At 45.3% G+C, this 16,852-nt stretch overlaps 1 protein-coding gene across 2 annotated transcripts; it reads left to right on the forward strand.

Moving 5' to 3' along the window:
• The first annotated feature begins 904 nt into the window (after positions 1-904).
• On the forward strand, positions 905-16,814 carry LOC147199770 (axin-1-like). Of its 2 annotated transcripts, none has more exons than XM_086120130.1 (13): positions 905-1,273; positions 3,485-4,175; positions 6,374-6,567; positions 9,231-9,377; positions 11,579-11,713; positions 11,790-11,886; positions 12,249-12,386; positions 12,474-12,864; positions 13,070-13,247; positions 13,333-13,503; positions 13,786-14,097; positions 14,184-14,333; positions 14,682-16,814. In XM_086120130.1, exons 2-13 carry the CDS (start codon positions 3,555-3,557, stop codon positions 14,806-14,808), a joined length of 2,661 nt encoding a protein of 886 aa, XP_085976256.1. In that variant the 5' UTR covers positions 905-1,273; positions 3,485-3,554; the 3' UTR covers positions 14,809-16,814. The 2 variants fall into 2 exon arrangements, with proteins under 2 accessions (XP_085976256.1, XP_085976255.1); XM_086120129.1 differs by having other exon boundaries at positions 914-1,273; positions 13,330-13,503.
• Positions 16,815-16,852: the final 38 nt, after the last annotated feature.

The raw sequence follows: 16,852 nt of genomic DNA on the forward strand, positions 1-16,852 counted from the left end.
GACATGTTTCTATACAACCATCTGTAATGATTAAAAGTTTAACCTCCCCCCATAATCCCAAAGTACAATTCAAATTTATCTCCTTTTTTATTTATTAAAACTGAACATTTATATCGAGGCATACGACTACTCACACGCACATTCACGTCGTGACTGAATGGAAGTCTACGCTGCCTGCGCTGCAATCAGGCGAGTCGTCCTCATCACCAAAATAATGACCATTAAAAAAATATTAATCTTCTAACATGTTAGAAAAAAAATCAGCATACCAAAATATCGAAAAAATAATAGAAAACAGCAACATGACAATGTAAAAACTATTATAAATAAGGGTAATTTTAATATTCAGTGTGGCTTTTATTGATGTCGTGTTTTGAAATCAGTGAGAATTATGTTGGAATTTCCAAATCAAGTCTGATTTAACAAAATAAATAAATATCCCCCCAAAATTCAACCCACGAAAAAAGAAAAATATTTAAAAATACAATGTTGATAAATAAAAATAAAAATGTCGAACCTTAAACATGTTAATGTAGACCGCAACCCTCATGATGATAAAGCGTTTCAGATAGTGAAAGACAGTTAATGTAGAAAATATGATTATTAAATTTATAATTTCTTCTTTCTTCTTTCTACCCACAATCTTGCTGCTCTACACTGTAAATTTCCCCAGTGTGGGACAAATAAAGGATATCTTAATCTTAATCTTAATAACATACTTTATTCCTTGTGCCTTGTCCAATCAAACATCATCTTCAAATTTGCAAATAACCATGATTTAGGGAAAGAAATGATTCTAAAAACAAAAAATCAAATTAGATTTTTATTTTTTTATTTTTGGGTGTACAAAATGAAGCAAAGAAATCGAATACATGGTATTAAAACGGCAGTTGAAGTTGCGTACAAGTAGAATTGTGAAGTACATATAACAAATACCGATAAAAGCTCCATTCTGACCGTCGTCGCTCGATGGATGTCAAACCTTGGCGTGCGCGTGAATGCGCAGAAGCACGCGCGTCACTCTCACTCACTCACTCACTCACTCACTCACACACACACACACACTCTCTCTCTCTCTCGCTCGCGGTGTAGCCACTCTGCCACCATGGGGAGTTGAGTTAGGGAGGGGGGGGCAAAGACGTCGGCTTCGTTTCTTTTTCTTTTGCCCCTACATTGACGCCAATGAAGCCTTCCTCATGCCGCCTTGCGGAGTACACACTCGGTGCCAGTATCCCCAATGCGGCACTACACGGAGAACGGTCTCTCAGAGACGGTAAGACTTTTTTGTGTACGTGAAGTAGAAAAACACTGTGTGTGTATGCGTGTGTGTGTGTGTGTGTGTGTGTGTAAGGGGGGTGCTCCTCGGAGCTAATGCTAACTAGCATGCTAAGGTAGCTAACAGGCTAGCTACCTGAGTGGAAAACGTGCCGCTCCGCTTTTTGTTTTGTTTGCATCTGTTGCGAGTTTGAGCACTTTTTGGAAGTTTTATTTCCTCCCTCCATTAAATGACCGACCGTGAAAGAAGTGGCGTCGGGGTTGTTGGAGGAAGAGTGGAGGAGGAGGCTGGTTGGTTTTTGATTCTCGCTTAGGCCGTTTTGTGTAGTTGTGGAGTTTGTTGCCGGAGTCGCCCCCCCCCCCCCTTCCCCCACACACGCACCGCCCCTCTCGCAAGGCCCAAGATGAATGAGATTCTCACTTCAAAGCCTTGGCATAGCACACTGTTGGTGGGCACAGCTTCAAGGCTAGTTAGCCACCTAGCCCCCCCCCCCCTCCGTGCTAAGTAGCACTAGCTTAATAGCAAATTTCGCCTAACTTACGACGCGTTGTTTTTGGTTTACAAATGCTACTACTTACTCCAAAATGTGATTCTTTCCAATTCAATATTCGACCTTAGTCGGGGGGAGTTCATAGAACGCTCTCCGCTAGCAAATATGTTCTGATTGTAGCTAACTCTCACTACTGCAGAGAATGCAGCCGTGCTATTGTTTAGTTAGCAAGGCTACCTTTCCGGCTATTCTTGTATTGGTTGCAGCATTAACACCAATGTTGTGTTTATTTCACAGGCCTATGTCATAAATAAAAGCATTACTTATTAACTATAGATGTACATATATATATATATATATACACACACAGTATATACTGTATATATGCCCTTAAAAATGTAGAAATAAAATAAAACCAAGATAACAGCTTTTCCCAATGTTCTCACTTTCTGATAGTTACACCATATTGTAGGGCCATGACAACAAAATTAAAATCTTTTTCTTCATTTTTTTCCACTGCCGGAGATTCCCACACCAACATTGCCAATGGACGGCTGCCTTATTCGGGCGGACGGGTTCCCTGCATCTCTCCCCAATTAAGTTTAGGGCGACACAAATTTTGGTAAAGTACAAATTGGATGTAACCTTGTTAGCACGTCCCCTAAAATCATCAAAATTGGTCAGGATAGATCGATATAAATGTTGCAACTCACCGTCAACTTATCGCAAACAACAACAAATATCCTCATGAAAAGTGGTGGAAACGAGTCCCTTGTCTCATACGTACATAAGTTTGTGTTTAAAAAGTGGAACGATTCGATTCGGTTGGACTCAGAGGGATTCCGCTTTGAGCCAATATGTGACAGCCCAGTTTGAGAGGGTGTGATGCAATGCCATTTCCATTTTACAGACTGTACGTTTGAATTAACTTGTCGCTGCTGCAAATATGCCATTACCTTTTCCAATAAAAATGATTTTGATAAATGTCTCATTATATTTTAAAGTGGAACACTTTGATTTGTGCAATTCGATGCGGTCGTATCTTTAAAAAAAAAATTCCAGTTTCAAACTGTTTTTTGTTACACACCTAATTTTTATCCGCCGTTCAAAAGGTGTGTATCAATGGAAAGCTTGCCAAACACTAAAACTGACAGGCCATAATAATGATGAACTTATGACCGTGTGGTTTCATTTGGCACTCAAACATGCATAGAAAAATACCAAGAGTCGAGAAATTAACAAACACTCATTGGCCTGTTAGAATACATAGGAAGGAATAAAGACGGCACAGCCAAGAGGCATTTGAGTTGATGAAATTAGCGATGGAAGTGGCGGAAAATATGAGCCATCATGGCAGGTCTGGCCAGCAGCGGTAGTTCCAGAAATTGTGTCTGGGGATTGACCAGTTTTACATAACAGTTGGAAGAAGTATAGCGAAATAAAATGGTCTATAATAAAGATGCGCTTCTGCATTTGAAAAATCCTCTTTCTCACCTGGAAGTTTTTGGTGGGGGGGGTTGTCAACCATAAAGTTGGCGAACGTGTACTCACACTTTTGGGAAAAAAAGTTGATGTTTGTCCCACAACGTAAGAGAATGGTTCATAATGTTATCTGTGAAGGTCCTGCTGTAATAATAGATTTCACAGCACCCCACCGTCCCTCCCCCAAATGATTTCCTTTGTGACAACAACCGCTATTCTCGTCTCCCTTTTTGCAGGGTGACTTGTTTGCTTACAAAATCATCGCTACGGGGGCAAGTGTGACCTCTGCTGCGCGCAACCAGAGACATGAACGTTGTCAGGGACTTACACGGGATCGGCTTCAGAGGCGGCGGCGGGGTGGCGGCCCCGCTCGCCGGCCTGACCCATTTCACAGAAGATGCGCCGCGGCCGCCGGTCCCCGGCGAGGAGGGCTCCGACGTGGAGCCGCCTGCGCAGTCGGCGGCCAGCCGTCCCGGCACGCTTTCGCAAGCTCCCGGGTTCCCGCTCTCCCTCTCCGCCAAGACGGCCGACTCGTCCGGCTATGCGCCCTCCTCGTCGTCATCCGCGACGCCACGCCGGCCCGACCTGGACCTGGGCTATGAACCGGAGGGCTCGGCCTCGCCCACGCCGCCCTACCTGAAGTGGGCCGAGTCGCTCCACTCGCTGCTGGACGACCAGGAGGGCATCCAGTTGTTCCGCAACTTTCTGTGCCAGGAGGGCTGCGCCGACCTGCTGGACTTTTGGTTCGCATGCTCGGGGTTCCGCAAGACCAGCCCGGAGAAGCGGGCCAAGCTGGCCAAGGCCATCTACAGGAAGTACATCGTGGACGGCGGCGGCATCGTCTCCAAGCAGATCAAGCCGGCCACCAAGAGCTTCATACGAGACTGCGTGGGCAGGCCGAATCCCGACCTCGCCATGTTTGAACAGGTTCGTTTTTCCACACCGACGTTGCATCGATGAACCGCTTCGCAGAGTTTCAATTCCTGCCCTTCTTGCAAACGAATCCCTTATCGATTCCAGTCAAGGCGAACGATGCCACCATGCGTGTTATGTCGCAACGCTATTTACAAGTGCGGCTGGCCAGAAACATGGCGCCGAAGGCTGTCTCCAAAGTTTGTTGACGTTTTACAAGAAAGCATGACAACCAGGATAACTTGCGATCCCTACAAACTATATTAGCATTTTGTCTAAGGGAGGAAACTCAATCAATATGCAAAAGCATTTGCACACACGGCCTGCGATAACTTGATGACGGTCACGCTCTGGAGTACTTACCAACACCCAGCAGCAGTGGCAACGTGACCACATCCTCTCCTGTCAGCAATTGATGTAACCATGTCTGTGCCCTTTTCCGTCTCATTGTAGAACCTGTTGCGTTATAAGTGACAGAGTCTGACTGGCTCAGAGCCTGGGAGTACTCGCTCCGGTCTACCGCTAGGTTCTCCTTTCACCGAAAGAGTGAGTTCCCAGATCACAGTTGCACTTGAGTTGATGATATTTGTCACCGGCCGACCTGGTGACATAGTCGCAGTGATAATTTGACAGGTTGAGCCCTGCGAGTCCCAGGGACTCGCTGATCAGAAAAGTATGAGTGCCATTATGCATTTAGAGAGTCCCAAATTTCGAATTCTGAAATGGTCTACTCATTCAATTGCATATGATAATAGCACAAAAAACAACAATATACATTGATAATAGGTTTATTTCTGATAAAAAATGCGGCAAAATTTTAAATAATTCAGGCATGCAAGATTATTATCGCAAAAAATTATCCAACTTTAGCTGCTTCCTCTGGGATATCTCCGCAATAAACTTTCGCAACACTTGTTGGCAACATTTGTTTTAACGTTACACGACTTGGCAATCGTCTGCTTTCCACGTGGTGAAGGCCGCCAATCTCGTCTCGCGAGAGCGGAAATCTCGTCGCGCGAGATTACTTAACGCGAGATCAAAACAACAATGGCGGCAATGATCAAACTGCGATTGTTGCTGGAAAAAACATTGACCGTAGTTTTTTTGGCTTTTTTTTTTTTTTTCGACTGAGAAATTTCCTCGCGTCTCAAAAGCGCACATTATTTGGAACTGTGCGTCTGGCAGGAAAATTATGCGTATAGGACGCGGGACGCAGAGGTAACGAGATGGCTGTAGTCATATCATATATGAGTGTTGAAATATTACTGGACGTTACTATGCAGAATAGTCTGTTATGTTTTATAATTTTCGACAAAACAATTGATATATGTCTCTATCTCCTTTCCTTCCACTTGAGAATTACGTTTCGCCCAAAGCTGTCATGAGCCTCAGCTATGGTCGCCTTAAAGTGGAGAGGAAAAAAAAACAAACCACATTAAACTTTGATGTCAATTAAGGGGCTGCAAAACATCGCAGAAAGATATTTGAGTTTGAAACCCCAGCTGTCGGGTGTCCAAACTGTCATTTGGTGGACGTCTGTCTTACAAAAGCAGCAGCAAGTTACTCCTGCCTCAGGCCACTTTGCATGTGACATATATTAAAAAGCAGGCGCCTCTTCCTGAGCATGTCTGAGCCATGTGAATTTGTCCGGCTACTGTGGAGCAGAAACGCTGTGTTTTGGGTAAAATCTGAAAAGGTAAGAAAAATAAATAAATAATGATAATAATAAGAGAAAAGTCACATTTCTTTCACAGTAAGTTCAGCTTTGCGTGAATATGGCGCAACTTCTCTCCTGAATTTTGGTGCTTGGCTTCAATTCAATGTCTTGTGCTGAACCTTCGCCTTCACCGGTCAGTTCCACTTCAAGCTCATAAGATTTCAAGTCGTGTGCCGTGACGCAAAAGGCGCAAAAATCCCCCGCTTCCATCTTGATTCCAGTGTACTTAAAAGAAAATGGAATTGAATTGACGTTTGGTTTGGCAGCAGCGCGTGTGTTTATTTGTTGTTTTAATCATCTCTTGGCCGACATCTGATTAAGGCATTAAAAATAATGTCGCTGTTGGCCTTTGACTGACGTCAACGACTCTTGAAAGACATTTTACTCTTGCATGAAAGCTGTAAAGCTTCTTGGAGACTGATTTCATTCCTTCCATCTTCCAGCCAATGAACAATATCTCATATTTACACTGAATAGCATCGCTCTTGTGTCGCAGGCCCAGACGGAGATCCAGGCCACGATGGAGGAGAACACCTACCCTCTGTTTCTCAAGTCTGACCTGTACTTGGAGTACACGCGCACCGGCGGCGAGAGCCCCAAGCTGAACCCCAGCGACCAGAGCCCGTCATCGGGGCCCGCCAAGCCCGCGCCGGGCTGCTTGCCCACACTGACAGAAGACGAGGAGTGGAGGCAAGACCGGTGTTGTCCTCCACCTTTTCACATTCGCAAATTCCAGCCAAAATGTTTCCTTGAAACGGGATGTAGGGCAGCAAATTGATTTGGGGATACCAATAGTCGTGTGTCTGGAGTGGCTGTCCGACCATCAAGCATAAAATGACACGAGAAGTAAATCCACTGTCGAGTGAATTCCGAGAGTTGTTTCGAAATATGTTAGCGTTCTTCATGTTTGAAGATACAGTGAAACTCCTCTACAACGAAATCATGTTTGCGGCAAGAATTTTTTCACAACAGGAGGGTTTTCACTGTAGCAAATTTGATCTCAGAAGAAAGCACACACACACACGCACACACACACAAACATATGTGTACACTATTTTTATTCCAATAGTGTGTAAGTATGAGCACACACTTATTTGACACTTCATATTGTCAGTGTAGAAAGAAAAAAAGGAAAGAAATTGCGAAATTTACGATCGGCATTCACTTTCACTTACATTAATTTTTTTGGATAATTTATTTTATTTTGCTTGCTCCGTCTTTCATTTTGATCACTTTTACCCTCTCTTCCAGCATCAGAGCTCTTCTTATCTTAGCTGCTTGACATCCAAGGCCCGTTTTGTAGCCATTTTAGCAAAGCAACGTCCATCCTCGTCTGAATCTAACAATAACAAATACTTCCTGGCATGCAATGAACTTTTAAGCCAGCCATGGGACGCTTCATAGTCCTCGATGGCCATAGTTAGCTCTAAGGCTAAAAACCTTACGCTAACTGGAGCGCTTCTCTCTCATTAGCGCTCCAGTTAGTGTAAGGTTTTTAGCTTTCGAGAGCTAACTATGGCCATCGAGGACTACGAAGCATCCTATGGCTGTTTTTAGCATTCCAGGAAACGTTCGTTTATTTGAATGTCCGTCAAGCCACGGGACGCTTCGTAGTCCTCGAGCGCTAATGAAGCGCTCCAGTTAGCGTGAGGTTTTTAGCCTTCGAGAGCTAACTATGTCCATCGAGGACTACGAAACATTCCGTGGGTGTTTTTAGCATGATAACAAGTGAAGCATTCGAGGAAACGTTAGTTTATTTGAATGTCTGTCAAGCCATAAGCAATTTAGCATTAGCAGCTAATCGGATGCTACGGATCTAGCTTCAGTATCTACACACATAGACAGTGAGGTCCCTCTTGGCCAATCGGAGGCCAGGATGATGCTTGGTAAGCCAATCGCAGAGCAGCTATTGAGGATGTTGAGTCCAGGAAACTCGCAGCTGTGACCGAAATAAACATCATTTACTATGTAAACCAGTGTGGTGGTTGCTGCTGCCGTTTCCGAACAAAGCAGTAGAGGTCACTGTTGGATTAGACTTCATTGTAGTGAATGTCTTCGCGAGGCTGGAGCAGAGAAAATGATTTCGTATAACGCAACAGGGGGGTTTTCGTCATATGGGGGGCAGGAGAATGGGAATTGTGTTAATGCATGAAGATTTTTTCACATAAGGCGGTATTTTCGCCCATGTAGGTTTCATTCTAGAGGAGTTTCACTGTAGTTGCTTATCGCTACCGTGCTGGTCCCCTGCTCTAACGTGTGGTTCGCTGGGATGTCGAAAGTGAGCGGCACATCGTCTGTTGTCGGTGATGTGGGTGGGCTGGATGTGTTGTTGTCCCTCATCACTTTGCCGTAGCCCAAGTGGGGAAACTAGCAATGCTGCGATTGGTTGAGAGAACAGTCGGTAATGGAAGGCAGGTGAAGCAGCAGAATTTTAAGGATTAAAATCTCCAAGAAAGCGTCTTTCTTGAATGTAACACAGAACATGACACTTTTTACAGCAGTGGGAGCGGAATATGGCCAGCTTTTCCTTTGTCATCTGCCGCCACAGTCGTCCTTGCCTGGATGGATAGATGGCGTTTTATGAAACAAAAGCACCGTGGATGAGTTGCTCTTGAACTCTCTCGCGGCCGCTCGATTCCCATGGTCCTCGGCAGAACTGATTGCTTGCAGTTTAAGTGCTTCGTAAGCGTGTCTCTTCGTAGGTGCCGTTTTCGGGGTGTTGTTTTGTACAATGCACATACCCGCACCTACTGGGGGTGTGCCTTTCGCGTCTACTTTCACGTCTACCCACTTCCCACTTTCACAAATGCACGACGTCCTCAATTATGTCCGCCTTTCCTCGATATAAGCAACATGTCAGCACAACATCTGTCTAATCACACAACAGCGTTCACAGATTTGGGAACTCGAGGCGACCCGTCCATTTTGGAGAAAATTTCAGACGTGCCCGTCTCACGGTCATTAAAGTACGGTAACTTTGTTAAATTACACGTTCAACTACTGTGTGCGCAGTTAGCTCGCGAGTTCTGCGAACACCCCGAAAATACATCACCGGATACCACGATTTCTAGAACAGCTCAATGTCCTTATTTAAATTCCCAAGTCTTTTGTATTTGTTGCTATTCAGGCTACTCTAAAATGTTATCGCAACACGAGGTTTAACACAAGCAGTGTGACCCAGCAGGATGAGGGTCGGCGCACTGCATAAGATGGATCTGCCCCGTAAATGAGCCGGTTTCACCACAAGCGAATTAAAACGGGGAGAATTTGTACCTCTCGATTCTTGGGGTGTTCTCACAAAAGCATGCCACAGACGCCTGTTTTTTACGAGTGAATAAAATGTTTGCGTTAAGGTGTGGAGGTGGGCAGAGGGAAGCGGAGCAAGAGGAAGAGGAGTGCGGGGACACGGCGGCGGGAAGGCTGACCCACAGTCTACTCATGCAGACCGTACCACAGAGGATCTCCACCGGCAGGCGGCGGCAAGACACCAGGGAGTACAGGTGGGTCTCGTTGGGACCTCCAGTAATGTGCGGCGCTATCCTCACACTCGTGGTTGCCCCAATTCACAAATTCTTGAAGTTATAAGCTGCTGCTTAGTAATGTATTGATTTATTTTGGGAGGGGGCTTTGTGTCGTGAGTGAGCGTCAAATACGCCGCTGCTTGAGCGTAACGAAAAAGAAAGTGGAGCAATTGGGTCCTGTGATTCCCTTTGAATGGGGTCCAACCCCCACTCCATTTATTGTTGCTCCTCACTTGGCCATCCCTTTTATTTTTCATAGTATGTCAATTAGTGCTGTCAAATGATTTAAATATTTAATCGCGATCAAATTTATAACTACCGTATTTTCACGACCATTCGACGCACCGTATGGTTGGGCGCAGTCTCATTAATGGGTGCTATTTCTGTATTTTACACATAGACAAAACGCACTGTATTATTGGGCGCAATTTTAAAGTGGTAAAACATACGCCAGCTTAAACATACGGCATGCATGCGCGCACGCTAAAAACACGTTAGCTTGTAGCATGCCAAGACATACAGATACAAGCTAAAAACACGTTTTTAAAAAGGCAACGGAAAACTGAGTTCCGTTGTATTTTATTTAGCCATCGTACAATGTACTCACGTTTTTCGATCAATCATCACCCAGAAATCCATCAAAGTCCTCATCCTCTGTATCAGAATTGAACAATTGTGCAAGTACGGGTAAGCCATCAAAAACGCCGTGTTCCCTCTCGTTGTCAGTCACTCTCATTGCCATGTGGCTCCACAGAAATGATGCCGGCTTTGCCAAAAACTCGAACAACAGTGCAAGCAGACACGTTCGTCCAAGCAGCCACAATTCATTCGCAAATTGTGGCGTAACTCGCCCGGCGCTGCCTCTCACTCTTTGTAAAGTTGTGTTTGCCATCGATCATTCATTGTTCCCATGCCGCTCGCAACTTTACTTTGAACGCCCGGTTGATGCCGATGTCCAGCGGTTGGAGTTCTTTAGTCAAGGCTCCGGGAATAACGGCAAGCTCAGAGTTCATTTGCTTGACTTGGTTTTTCACCGCTGCTGTGAGATGGGCACGCATGCCAAAAGCATAACCGATGGCTTGAAGTTTGAACTGAGCTTCGTAGGCGTGTCTCTTTGTAGAATTTATTTTCGGGGGTTCTTAGAAACCAAAACCGAAGTTGTTTTGCAACAATGCACATAGCCACACTCTATACAGGTGTTGGTACCTGCTTGTAGCGTGCCTTTAGCGTCCACTTACACGCCCACCCTTCACTCATTGGTGGACTGCTTCCCCGCATGCCTGTCACTCACGTCTGCCTTTTCGCTCTCTTTCTCTCCATATATGTATATATACACGCCCACCCTTCACTGATTGGCCGACTTCTTTGCCGCATGCCTGTCCACAGTCACTTCCGCCTTTTCTCTATATAAACAGCGTGTCGGCTGTCAGTCAGGTTTTGGAACTCAGCGCATAGACAAGACGCTTCGCATCATAAGGCGTCCTGTCCATTTTGGAGAAAATTTTAGACTTTTAATGGCGCCTTATAGTCGTGAAAATACGGTACATAGTTAATTCAGAATTGTCCGTAATTAATCACAGCTTTTTACCTATTCTAAATTCCTTTGATTTCTTTTTCTTCTATTTTTTTCCTATTTTGATGCGCTCATTAACATGGAATTGTGGATCCGTTTTCTTTGTGCAAAATTCAAATATTTACTGAAACAATAATTTCGATTTTCAATTTTACATTAACATTTTTCACTTCGAGCACATTTTATTATTTTAGAGGAACATAACATCCGCTATGATGTGGTGTCGCATTAATCTCACGATAAAAAAATGTATCGCGTTAAAGTGCTTTTATATTAATGCCGATAATAATGCATTAAACTGACAGCACTAATGTTAATAAATTTTTTTAAAATCATTGATTATGAGTCGATTACTGTTTTGATTAGAAACATGTGAAAGAATCGTTTTTTTATCAATTTTTTTTCCACAGGTCAATGCGTATTTTTGCATTTGTCTTATTTTGGTTCAACACGAAGATATCAGTCAATCGATTAGCAAAACGGTTGTTGAGTAATTTGTTGATTGATGAGTTGGTGATTAATTGATTAATTAATGCACCTATACACTAACATACTTATAATAGTAATAATAATTATAATAACAACAACAGTGTTTGTCTATTGTCAGACCCTGGAGAGAACCGGTGAACCCGTACTACGCCAATGTTGGTTATGCCTGCGCCCCAGCCACGAGTGCAAATGACAGCGAGCAGCAGAGCATGTCGAGCGATGCCGACACGCTGTCTCTGACCGACAGCAGTGTGTAAGTCCACATCGCTTAGTTCCCCTTTGCCGTTGTCACGATTGTTGAATTCCTGGCCTTTCATTTGTGCGTGCAGAGATGGTATTCCTCCTTACCGATATCGGAAGCGGTATCGCAAGGAGATGCATGAAAGTGCCAAAGCTAACGGACGTGTGCCCCTACCTCATATACCTGTGAGTATATTTTCTCGGCCCTGGGTGATTTTCATACATTTGCTTTTTTTATTTAAAAAAAATTGATGAGATAAAAATACAAACATTGCTCCAAATGTTAGAGGGGGAAAAAAAAACGAACCTGAAATATTAATTAGAAAGCAATCAAAATTTCTAAATTTTTAACATACTGTCACCAAAGCAATCCAAAAATATATACAGTATATTGAAATGTGGTTTGGCAACAATGCTACCAAGTCAAGGAAATACAGTATTTAAAAATAATGCAAAAATTAAGAAAAATGTTTAAAAATTAAAAAAAAACAACAACAACAAAATAAAGTGTATCAATCTCTACCTGTGTGTTTGCGCGTGCCACGCAGCGCACGTATCGCATGCCAAAGGACATCCACGTCGAGCCTGAGAGGTTTGCAGCCGAGCTCATCCGGAGGCTGGAGATGGTTCTCCGGGAGCGGGAGGCTGAGGAGCGACTGGAAGAGAGGCTGAAGAGAGTACGACTGGTGAGCCTCAACACTGGTGGCCATTTTACTCGGGGCTCATTGGAATAAACCTCAATACGCGTTGCATTGTCACGTGACTCAAAACAGGAAGAGGAGGGCGACGATGCCGACGTCTCCGTCACCACCTCCATGTCGTCGCACAGCATTTCGCTCCCTCTCCCATCGTCCTTCCCGCCCCTCTATGGCGCCCATTACTCGGAGACCACCGCCAACACGGCGACAGTCGCCTCCTATGGCGGCCTGGTGGCCATGGGGGACTCGCACGACGACGACCCGGAGTCCATCTTGGATGAGCACGTACAGCGGGTCATGAAGACGCCGGGCTGTCAGTCGCCGGGCGCCACCAACGTGGCCTTGGGAGGCGGCGGCCAACAGACGCCGCCCAAATCCTCGCGGTCGCCTGACGGGGGCATCGGGCTACCTCACTACCCGTCGCACAGAGCGGGAGGACACAGTCTGCCTGCTGCTGTTCTCAAAGGTGAGTGTGATACAGGCTAAAACGGAAGTCTCTTTCCCATGCACATGCTTTCGGAGAGATACAATTGCATCCAAATAACTTTTTGTTGTGCTTAACAATCACTTACCTTTTGCAAATCATTTTTAATAGTTGGTTTGCTTTGATTGTCGCTTGACGCACTAAAAAACAGTCCAAACAAGCAACATCTACTCACTCTTTCTGTCAGGAATCCATCACCACAAGCAGCTGTACCACCACCGAGGACGAGAAGGACAGGAAGAGGCGGGCTCCAGGTCGCAGCCCAACTTCCTGTGGAACGGAGAGCCGGCCGGCCAGTATGCTGCCAGGAGTCGAAACTACGCCGATGGCGCCGGAGCCAGCACCCTGGACGGGATGGGCTGCAAGTAAGACCCCCCCCCCCCCCCCCCCGAAACGTCTGCTGATGTGTTTCTGGGTTATTCCAAACGGTTTGCGTTTGTTTTGCAGTAGTAAAGGAAGCACGCTGTCAAGGCGAGGCAAAAAGTCGTCTGAGGCGTCGGGCAAAGGCGACGACGGCGGCCGCGGGATGGATGCGCAGGTGCCGCTGGAGGATCTGGAGAGGAACCAGAAGATCCTCCAGTGGATGATGGAGGGAGACAGGCAAAGGAAAAGCTCCCATGGGTGAGCCCTCCCAATATTATAACCGCAGTTTGACAGTAAACATTCACAAACAGATGGACTCAAATGCTAAAACACCAGTTGCTGAAGATCCAAATAAAAAGGTTTTGTGCCTGATACTAACATCTAAATGAAGACATTTTGCTCTCATAAAGCTTCCTTGTACCGACTCCAGCTGAGAGTACGTGGCTAAGAGTATGTCAAGAATCCGAATGTTCCACTGTGTGTACAAAATGCATGGGAGCGTATAAATTTGCACTAAATGTCATCCGTGTCCCTTTGCAGCGGCAGCACCAGCAGCTCTCGGCGGACGGGGGGCAGCAGCGAGTCGCCGCGGCCCACCTCGGTGGAGCGCCCCGGGGCCGTCCATCCGTGGGTGTCGGCCCAGCTGCGCAACAACCCCTCCTCGCCGTCGACCGCCCTGGCGGCGCACCCTTCCACGCCCTCGGCGGCGCAGGTGCAGCCCTCGCATCCCTTCATCCAGGATCCCGCCATGCCGCCCAACCCGGCCCCCAACCCACTCACCCAGCTGGAGGAGGCCCGGCGGCGGCTGGAGGAGGAGAGGCGGAGGGCGGCGGTGCAGCAGACCAAGCAGAGGTGCGCCTCTCGGTGGCGCTCTCAAGCGTTAATGTGTACATGCTGTGTGATGTCATATGACTCATGTGCGTGGTTTTCATCTGAAGGCACAAGTCTGCGAAGCGGCAAGTGTGCGAGAACATGACGGTGGCCTACTACTTCTGCGGAGAGCCCATCCCGTACCGGACCTCCGTCAAGGGCCGGGTGGTGACTTTGGGCCAGTTCAAGGAGCTGCTCACCAAAAAAGGCCACTACAGGTGAGGTGGAAGGTGAAATTTGCTGTTTTGAGCAACGCGCCAAACTAGCCAGCTAGTGGCTAACACAGCCAAAGAGAGTCGAGTGTCGCGTGATTCGGCAGAAGTCGTGTGCGGCCTCACGTGCAACAATGGTCGCAGTTGCACGAGATTTGTGGTTTGTAAAACAACCCGCTCCACTGCTTGTGAAACTGTCATGAACACAAGTTCTTCCCTTCTACACCGCCAAAAGGTCTTTCTGCTTTTAGTGCTAGCTAACCTCCTCGCCAAGCATCTTTGTTGCTGGCTGAAAATGAAGTATAAATAGGTGCGCTTTCCTGACTAACACGTCTCTCTCTCTCATTCCTCTAGGTTTTACTTCAAGAAGGTGAGCGATGAGTTTGACTGCGGCGTGGTGTTCGAGGAGGTGCGCGACAACGACGCAATCCTGCCCATCTTTGAGGAGAAGATCATCGGCAAGGTGGAGAAGGTCGACTGAAGAAGAGTTAAGAAGGTTGGGGGTGGGTGGGTAACGGAAGGAGAAGCAGCATGTGGAGCTTGAAGGGATCTCTAGCTCCGAGTGAGGATTCGCCACCTTCCTCAAAAGTGGACAAAATAGCGGGGTGATGTCGTCTTCCACTTGTTCGCCAGATCATTATTAACGATGCTGCTACACGACCACGGAAACCCAAGAAAACCTTTCCACCATCCATAAACCTACTATTAGGTGCTCGGCGGGGGCTGGGGGTTCAAAGGGAAGTAAGCGCGCACCTCCTCCGCTCCATTTGCGGGACGCCACGTGGGCGACCGGTCACGATGACGGCAAGTTCTCCACACAATGTGTTTACCAACCAAAGCTACGTTTTGTTTTGTTGTGTTGAAATCGATATCTGAATTGTGTATGTACAAGGTGTGGTACTATTAATGCAGCCTAGTTTGGACATATCCCCCCCGCATAAATGTTGTATTATCGTATACTTTTATTTTTCTTTTTCCTCTGTCTCAATCTAAATCCGTTCTTTCCTGCCACCTCAGCCCTGATTCAGTAGCTTACACAACCGTTTTTTTATGCCCTCTCATCGTGAAAAAGATTAAGTTCGTGGCAAACTTCATCTGATCCAGCCAAAGAACACAATGCATGCGTCCTGTTAATCGCTAGGAGTTAGTAAGATGAACGCCGCAGAGTGTTGTTCAAATCCCCAAAACTGCTTTGATTCAACCATTCACATTTTTTGACTCGCTGCCGACAATGCAAATAGTTGCTGTCCGATAAAACAGCATGTGTTCAATTTTTTTTCACTCACATTTTTGGCCTTTATCTTGTTCTGTACCTTTGTCATGTTCTTAGGACTGTAAGTGGCTTCCGAGTATGTCGGACCAGTCAAAAAATGCATTATGAAAAAGAAAGCTCAATGCTGTAAAATCCTCAGATTTATTTTTTTTTGGGGGGGGGGTGTTGAAAAGAAAAAACAATCACTGATTTATGATTCAATTGGAATAACTAGTGTTTAGCTCATCTTAATTGACTACACTGTATGTCTGAAAACAAAGGGCAACTCTGTTGTTTTATAAAAGCAAGTATGCTCAAATTTTTGGGCCACAGAAATTTGTTGTAATTTTAGATCAAAAACTCGGAAAACATTTATGCTTTCAAAACATTGTACATCTGCTTGAAGTGGATATGCGAAGTGGATATAAGTTTTTGCGGCTCATACCCGTTGGGACAAAAATGTGGATGCTTTTTAGCGGACAGCAACGACATTTGCTTTTTTTACTTTGTCGGATGAAAAGCGCTAGTTTGCAGGGTTTTTTCTGGAAAAACAAAATTTTAAAAATGATTATTATTGGCAGACAAAAAGCAGTTGGACTGGCAATGAAAAGTTGCCTGTCCTGGGGCGTAGGGGGGGGGGGGTAAGAAAGAAGCAAATTTGTCCGTATGTCAACCTGAATTTCGGATGGTGAATGTATCTTTTTTTTTTTTTGGACATCAAATGTATGCAGGTGTGCACGCGTATGCGTGCCAAGGTTTAACATGGAAAAAAAATTGCATCTGAATGTGTGGACCTCTGAAGAAGTCGGTCGGGGAAAACGTCGGGATTCCAATCTGACTTAAACTTATGCCTTTATGAATTTTTAAACATGATTTGTTTATTAAAAAAATAATAATTTCAATAATCAACAAGCATGTTCTGTACTTTGTAACAGCGTTTCCAGTGGATTTTCTTTTCTCATGCGAGCTAACATCTCGTTCTTGTTTGTGAAAAATACAGTGCCTTTTTATTGTATCTTTTTGTTTATAGGGAAGAAGAAAATTGTGATTTTTTTTCACTTTTTTTTCTCCACTTCAGATGTGGTAAACTCACTTTTGGCGATCATAGCCCGTTTGATGTAAATATGTACATTAACATTTCATAAGCGCGCCACAGCAAGATGTCACTGTACCGGTTCCACTTGTACATTTCTTTTCAAAAAAGGTACTTCATAAATAAAGATGTTGGATAAGTAGCAGTCTTGGCAATTTTTCTACACGCGACGTTGAATTA

The sequence above is a fragment of the Hippocampus guttulatus genome, chromosome 9 (assembly GCF_054856545.1).
Source record: "Hippocampus guttulatus isolate MCC_2025c chromosome 9, RoL_Hgut_1.0, whole genome shotgun sequence".
Lineage (NCBI taxonomy): Eukaryota > Metazoa > Chordata > Actinopteri > Syngnathiformes > Syngnathidae > Hippocampus > Hippocampus guttulatus.